The sequence below is a fragment of the Bos indicus x Bos taurus genome, chromosome 18 (assembly GCF_003369695.1).
Source record: "Bos indicus x Bos taurus breed Angus x Brahman F1 hybrid chromosome 18, Bos_hybrid_MaternalHap_v2.0, whole genome shotgun sequence".
NCBI lineage: Eukaryota > Metazoa > Chordata > Mammalia > Artiodactyla > Bovidae > Bos > Bos indicus x Bos taurus.
The window spans coordinates 9,173,929-9,181,100 of record NC_040093.1 but is presented as its reverse complement, the minus strand read 5'-3'; the positions used below and the strand labels follow the sequence as shown (position 1 = coordinate 9,181,100).

Here is a 7,172-nt window from a genome sequence, read left to right as displayed (position 1 = left end):
AAGAGGTGCAAGGAGATTAGACGCAATGCCAGGTGCGCTGGGCGACCCAGCCCTTCTCTGGGGCCGTAGGGGTGAAAGGGCAAGGGTCTAAGAGCGCCTGGAGGCGCCAGCTCCCCGCTGACCTTCCCGATGGGGCCCGGAGTTTTCCATCTCCTCATTCAGCTGCCCACCCATGTTCCCTTTTCTCTCTCTCCTCCATGCTTCCATGACCAAAAAATTTTTTACTTTTTCCGTGTTTTTTTTTTTTTTTTTAAAGTAATTACAGAGCAGGTAGTCGTTGACGCAAACCTCCCTTCAGTATCAAAAGAGTCTGTGGGGCAGGAGAGGGTTGGGGATAACGGTGGGGGGCGGGCTGACGCCGCCCCATCCCCGGCCCACTGAGGCCAGGGCCGGGAGTGGACTCCCCCAGGGCAGGGCCAGGGTGTCCGGAGGCTCTGACCGCGTGGCTGTCTCTTCAGTTTCCAGGGGGTTAGGGGTAGGATAGGGCAGGGCTGGGGGTGGGGGACAGGCGTCAAACTGCAAAAAATGAACCGTAAAAGGAGGGCTGTTGGGGGCGAGGAGAGGACGCCCTTCAAAAAAGCTCCTCTCTCCCCTGGAAGGCGGAGGGCCGGGAGCAGTTGGTCGGGAGAGCGAGGAGGAAAGGCGGAGGATTCCGGCCACTCCCCTCCTGCGTCCCCTCCCATCGCCAGGGAGTGGGGCGAGGCTCGGAACCGCTGGGGGGCTCCATTTTCGGGGCCCCACCATGTCCTCGCTTGGAGAGCCGCCCTGGGGTCCGGACGCGGGGGGGCGCCTTGAGCTGCCTGCCCCAACCTCCCCTGTGCGGGGCTGGGGCTGTGGGGAGGGTCCCGGTCCGGCCCCAGCCCCTCCCCCCTAGGAGGGGCCCACCCCCGCAACCCCCGCAACCCCCCAACCCCGGCTTCAGATCTGCGTCTCTTGCACGTTCTCCTTGGAGCCGCTCTTGAAGAGCAGAGGTTCGTGGATGGAGTTGAGGCCGGGCGGGCCCTTGCCCCCGCAGCCCCCGCCGCTGGGGTTGCTGCTGTAGTGCGCCTTGAAGGCGGCCGCCACGTAGTGGTGGTGGTTGAGGTGGTCGCGCTCCAGCGCGGGCAGGGCCAGGTGGCTGTCCCCGCCCACGCCGCCCCCGCCCGCCACGGCGGCGGCGGCGGCCACGGACACGGCGGAGGCGGCGGGCAGCTCGTCCTCCACGTTGATGATCTCCACCGTGCGCGTGGGCCCATGGTGCTTGTGCAGCTGGTGCTGCCTGCGCAGCTTGTAGAAGGCCACGAGCATCACGGCGGCCATGAACGTGATGGCCACGAAGCAGCCGATGATGATCTTGGTGGTCTTCATGACGTCATCCAGGTCCTTGAGGGCGTTCTCCGTCACGTCCGTGATGGGCACGGTGAACGCCTTCTCCGTGGGCCTCGAGGAGCGCGGGGCGGGCGCCGTGGTGGACGAGGAGGCCTGGCCTGCCCCCTCCCCGGGCCGGCCCCCGCCCCAGACGCCGTCTGTCGTGGGCCCCGGCGGCTCCTTCTCGGTCCCGCGCGGCTGCAGAGCCTCCTCTCCAGGCTGCGTCTCCAGGGTCTCCACCGTCACGGTGGTGAAGTAGGTGTAGCCGCCGCCTCCGCCTCCGGGGCCGCCCCCGGGGCCGCCCCCACCGCCGCCGCCCGCGCTGCCGGCACTTCCAGCCGCCACGGGGTCCACGGCCGAGACGTTGAGTGTGGCCGAGGCTGTGGTGTTGCCGGCCGAGTTCGTCACCATGCAGGTATACTGGCCCGTGTCCTGCACAGTGACGTTGGTGAAGTTGAGCGTGCCGTCGTGGAGGACGGAGATGCGCACGCGGTACGAGCCGTGGGTCATGAGGGTGCCGTTGGGCGTCAGCCAGTTGACGGAGGTCATGGACGTGCCTGTGCGGCACTTGAGCTCGGCGGCCATGCCCTCGGTGACGTTGAGGTCCGTGGGCGGCTCCACGATGACCGGCGCGTAGCAGGTGAAGTGCGACTGGTCCAGCTCACCGATGTAGCGCCCTTTGAGGCCGGCGGGCGCGTGGCAGCGCGCGCAGCACGTCGTGTTGCTGGGCACCGTCTCCTTGAGCCACCAGCTGAGCCACAGCACGTCGCAGTTGCAGTGCCAGGGGTTGTGGTTGAGGTGGACGCGCTCCAGGCGGTGCAGGGGCGTGAAGAGGTCGTGGGGCAGCGACATCAGGTTGTTGTGGGACAGGTTGAGCTCCTCCAGCGACTTGAGGTCGTCGAAGGCGTTGCGCTCGATGGTGGCCACCTGGGCGTGCATCAGCCACAGCTTGCGCAGGCTGGTCAGGCCCTGGAAGGAGCCCGGGCGGATGAGGTCCAGCCGGTTGCCAGACAGCTCCAGCTCCTCCAGGCGCACCAGGGCCGTCAGGTTGGGGATGTCCTTGAGGTTGCACATGCCCAGGTTGAGGTAGCGCAGGTTCACCAGGCCTTCGAAGGCCGCCTCCGAGATGTACTCCAGCCGCTTGAGCTCGCCCAGGTCGAGGCGGCGGAGCGAGGGCACGCGGTTGAAGGCGTACGACGGGATGCTCTCGATGGGGTTGTTCCGCAGCCAGAGCTCACGCAGCTTGGACAGGTACTCGAAGGCCTGCGTGGGCACCGTCGTCAGCCGGTTGTCGAACAGTTCCAGGGTGTTGAGGCTGGGCAGCCCGTTGAAGGCGCCCACCTCGATCTTGCGAACCAGGTTCTTGCTCAGCTGTAGGATCTCTAGGTGCCGAAGGTGCTTGAACGTGTCCGTCCGGATCACCTGAGGTGGGGGAGGGGAGACACCATCGGTGATACTGACACTAACCGGGTGGACCACAGAGGATTTTTTTTTTTTTTTTAATTTTATTGAAGTATGGTTGGTTTGGGCTTCCTTGGTGGCTCAGACAGTAAAGAATCTGCCTGTAATGCTGGAGACCTGGGTTGGATCCCGGGGTTGGGAAGATCCCCTGGAGAAGGGCATGGCAACCCAGTCCAGTATTCTTGCCTGGAGAAGCCCATGGGCAGAGGAGCCTGGTGGGCTACATAGTCCAGGGGGTTGCTGAGAGTCAAACACCCTGAATGACTAACACTTTTCATGGTTGGTTTATTTCTGTTGTAAACCAAAGTGATTCAGTTATATATACATGAAAAATACATGTATATATTCATATACATGAAAATATATACACATATATATACAACACACATTCTTTTTCTATTCTTTTCCATGATGGTTTATCACAGGATATTGAATATAGTTCCCTGTGCTATACAGTAAAACATTGTTTATCCATTCTATATATAATCATTTGCATCTTCTAATCCCAAACTCCCAATGCATCACCTCCCCCTTGGCAACCAGGAGTCTGTTCTCTATGTCTGGATCAAAGAGCTCTGAGTGCTGGCGCGGGTGACGACTCCCCATGTCTCCATCTTTTCTGTAAGACCATGAGGTCACTGGGGAAAGTAGTTTGAGGCTTTCTTCTTATAAAGTGAAACAGAGAGTTAGTTACCTGGGACCCAGCCCCTCCAGTTCCCAAGTATTTCCCCATGAGAAAGGACAGCAGATGTCCATCCAAAAGCCTGTGATGGGTGCTCACAGCATCTGTGTTCATTACAGCCCAAGCTGGAAATGAACCAGGGCCCATCACCTGGTGATGGAGCCATGCTCTGTGTCTGCAGGATGGGACATGATGGCTCAGCAAGGAAAAATAACAAACTTTGGACACAACTTGGATGGATTTCATGGGCATCAGGTTGGGTGAAAGCAGCCAGACCCAAAGGAGCATGTGCCACAGAACCCTGTTCATTCCACGTGTGTGTGTAAGTTCCTGGGCAGGGCGAGGACAGTCTGCCAAGGGCCACGAGGGAACAGGGTTCCTGGGCTGATAGAAATGTCCCTAGTTGGGGTGGGGGCTACAAAGGTGAATGCAACTGGCAAAAGTTCCCAAACTGTACCCATAACATAGTGAAGTCGCTCAGTCGTGTCCGACTCTCTGTGACCCCATGGACTGTAGCCTACCAGGCTCCTCTGTCCATGGAATTTTCCAGGCAAGAGTACTGAAGTGGGTTGCCATTTCCTTCTCCAGGGGATCTTCCCTACTCAGGGACTGAACCCAGGTCCCCAGCATTGCAGGCGGATTCTTTACCAGCTTAGCCACCAGGGAAGCCCACCCGTAACATGGGAGGCATTTTATCCCATATAAAGTATTTAATCAAAAAGATTAAATATAGGAAATTCCCTGGTGGTCCAGTGATTAGAACTCCAAGCTCTCACTGCCAAGGGCTCCAGTTTGGTCCCTGGTCAAGGAACTAAAATTTCACAAGCTTTGTGGCATGGCCTAAAAAATAAAGATTAAAAGAAGTTAGGGACTTCCCTAGTGGTCCAGTTGTTGACTCTGTGCTGCCAACGCAGGGGGCATGGGTTCAGTCTCTGGTTGGGGGACTAAGGTTCCACATGATGCATGGCATGGCCAAAAGATTAAAAAAAAAAAAGTTATGCCAGCAGCTAACATGCATCAGATACTTCTTGGGTGCCAGAAGCTATTCTAAATGCTTTACAGCCAACAACTCGGTTAATCCAACAAATCGCCCTGAAATCCATAGAACAACTATGAAATCCATAGAGCTCCAAAAGCCAGGTTTCTCAATAACTTTGGCACCAAACCCCATTTGGTGGCAAAACCTGATCAGAACTCATGTGAAGCTGTTTAAAGCTTTTATTGATCCCCTTCTTGTGACTAGTCAAACATTCCACTCTAGAAACATTCCAGATTTAAGAAGTATGAGATCGTTGGGGGTGCTGTAAACCTATATGCTGTATATGAATACCTTTCTAATATCAGATGGCCAAACACATTCAGCCTCAAGGGTGTCACAGGAGGGGTTATGAATGATCTCCATCTAAGTGGGAAGATGAGGGTGAAAGAGGAGAGTGGGAAAGCTGGCTTAAAACCCAACATGCAAAAAACTAAGATCATGGCATCCAGTCCCATCACTTCATGGCAAATTGATGGGGAAAAAGTGGTAACAGTGACAAATTTTCTTTTCTTGGGCTCCAAAATCACTGTGGACAGTGACTGCAGCCATGAAATTAAAGGATGCTTGTTCCTTGGAAGAAAGCTATGACTAACCTAGACAGCGTATTCAAAAGCAGAGACATCACTTTGCCCACAAAGGTTCATGTAGTCAAAGCCATGGATTTTTTCCAGTAGTCATGTGCAGATGTGAGAGTTGGACCCTAAAGAAGGCTGAGCGCTGAAGAATTGATGCTTTCGAACTGTGGCGCTGGAGAAGACTCTTGAGAGTCCTTTGGACTGCAAGATCAAACCAGTCAATCCTAAAGGAAATCAATCCTGAATATTCATTGGAAGGACTGATGCTGAAGCTAAAGCTCCAATACTTTGGCTACCTGACTCTTTGGAAAAGACCCCAATGCTGACAAAGATTGAAGGCAGGACAAGAAGGGGACGACAGAGGATGAGATGGTTGGGTGGCATCACCGACTCGATGGATGTGAGTTTGAGCAGGCTCCAGGAGCTGGTGATGGACAGGGAGGCCTGGTGTGCCACAGTGGGGTAGCAGAGTGTGGGAACGATTGAGTGACAAAACAAGGGCAAAGTGGGAGGAAGTGGAAGCACAGAGAGACGCAGCGACTGGCCCAGGGATGCACAGGAGGGGCTGGCAGATCTGGGATCTGACTGAGGTTGTCTGGCTCCAGAGTCCCAGCTCTTCACCCCTGCACTCGGCTGCCACCTGTTAGGGTGGAGGTTGATGGACCACAGAAGGGGCAGTGCAGGGCTGGGCTTGGGACGCACAATCTAATCTTACCAGATTCTCCTCATCAATCACCGTGCTGGTTACACCAAGGCATGGGAGACTGCGCAGCCATCAGACAGCTTTTCTGCAGCCTAGTTTTGCCATGGAGATGCTTGCATTTGAATACTAAGGGGATAATGGAGAACCCTAAATAGCAGACAGTGTGCTTATGTCTTCATAGAACTTAAAAAAAAGCAGCCAAGGGACCGGGTGTGTGCATATACACAGCAGGAAAAGGCTGCAAAGGACATGCCCTAGCCATTTCTTAGTGGTGAACTCCAGCAGCTGGGGATTATGGGCTTAAGTTATTTTTCTTAAGTTATGCTTTCTCTTTAATGAAGAAAAATTATTTTTAAGTAGAAAAACACTTTAAAAACTTAAAAAAAGAGACTCTAACCTGGGAGGCACCCCAGTATAAGGAACAATGTCATTCCTGGTGCAGTTATCATCATAAAACAAGAGCCACCATTCCTGCTGGCATGACCCAACAGAAACATGATGCCTGCTACATGTTTAATTGTCAGTTTCCTAGAGGCCACATTAAAAAAAAACCCACAAACCCAAGACAGATGAAATCAATTTTAATGATTGATTAGCTTGATAGTTCCAAGATAGAAGGGGGCAATGGAGGATGAGATGGTTGGATGGCATAACTGACTCAATGGACATGAGTTTGAGCAAGCTCCTGGAGATGGTGAAGGACAAGGAAGCCTGGCGTGCTGCAGTCCATGGGGTCGAAAAGAGTTGGACACGACTTAGCAACTGAAGTGGATTCCCTGGTAGCTCAGCTGGTAAGAATCTGCTTGCAATGCAGGAGACCTGGGTTCGATCCCTGGGTTGGGAAGATCCCCTGGAGAAGGGAACGGCCACCCACTCCAGTATTGTGGCCTGGGGAATTCCATGGACTGTATAGTCCACAGGGTCTCAAAGAGTTGGACACGGCTGAGCAACTTTCGTACACTCACTGGTGACTGAACAGCAACGTTATGATTTCAACATGTAATCCAGGGGAGAACTTACACATGAGATGTTTTACAATCTTTTTTTAAAATTTATTTTTACTGAGCTGGGTCTTCATTGCTGCATGGGCTTTTTCTCTAGTTGCAGAAAGTGGGGGCTACTCTCTAGTTGCGATGCTCCAGCTTCTCATTGTGGTAGCGTCTCTTGGTGTTGAGCACAGGCTCTAGGTCACGGGCTCAATGGTTGTGGCCCATGGGCTTAGCTGTTCCGCCACATGTGGGATCTTCCGGGACCAGGGATCGAACTTGTGTCTCCGGCATTGGCAGGTGGGGTCTTTTACCACTGACCCACCAGGGAAGCCCCTATTTTACACTCTTTCCACACTAAGTCTTTGAGGTCTGATGT

At 54.4% G+C, this 7,172-nt stretch overlaps 1 protein-coding gene across 2 annotated transcripts in view; it reads right to left on the bottom strand.

The window, feature by feature from the left end:
- Positions 1–201: 201 nt before the first annotated feature.
- LRRC4B (leucine rich repeat containing 4B) overlaps positions 202–7,172 on the bottom strand; it is a 43,106-nt gene continuing 36,135 nt past the window's right edge. For both annotated transcript variants that reach the window (XM_027515030.1, XM_027515029.1), the window contains exon 3: positions 202–2,769. In XM_027515030.1, the coding sequence (XP_027370831.1) occupies positions 919–2,769 (1,851 nt within the window). In that variant the 3' untranslated portion in view covers positions 202–918. The remainder of the gene's footprint in view (positions 2,770–7,172) is intronic.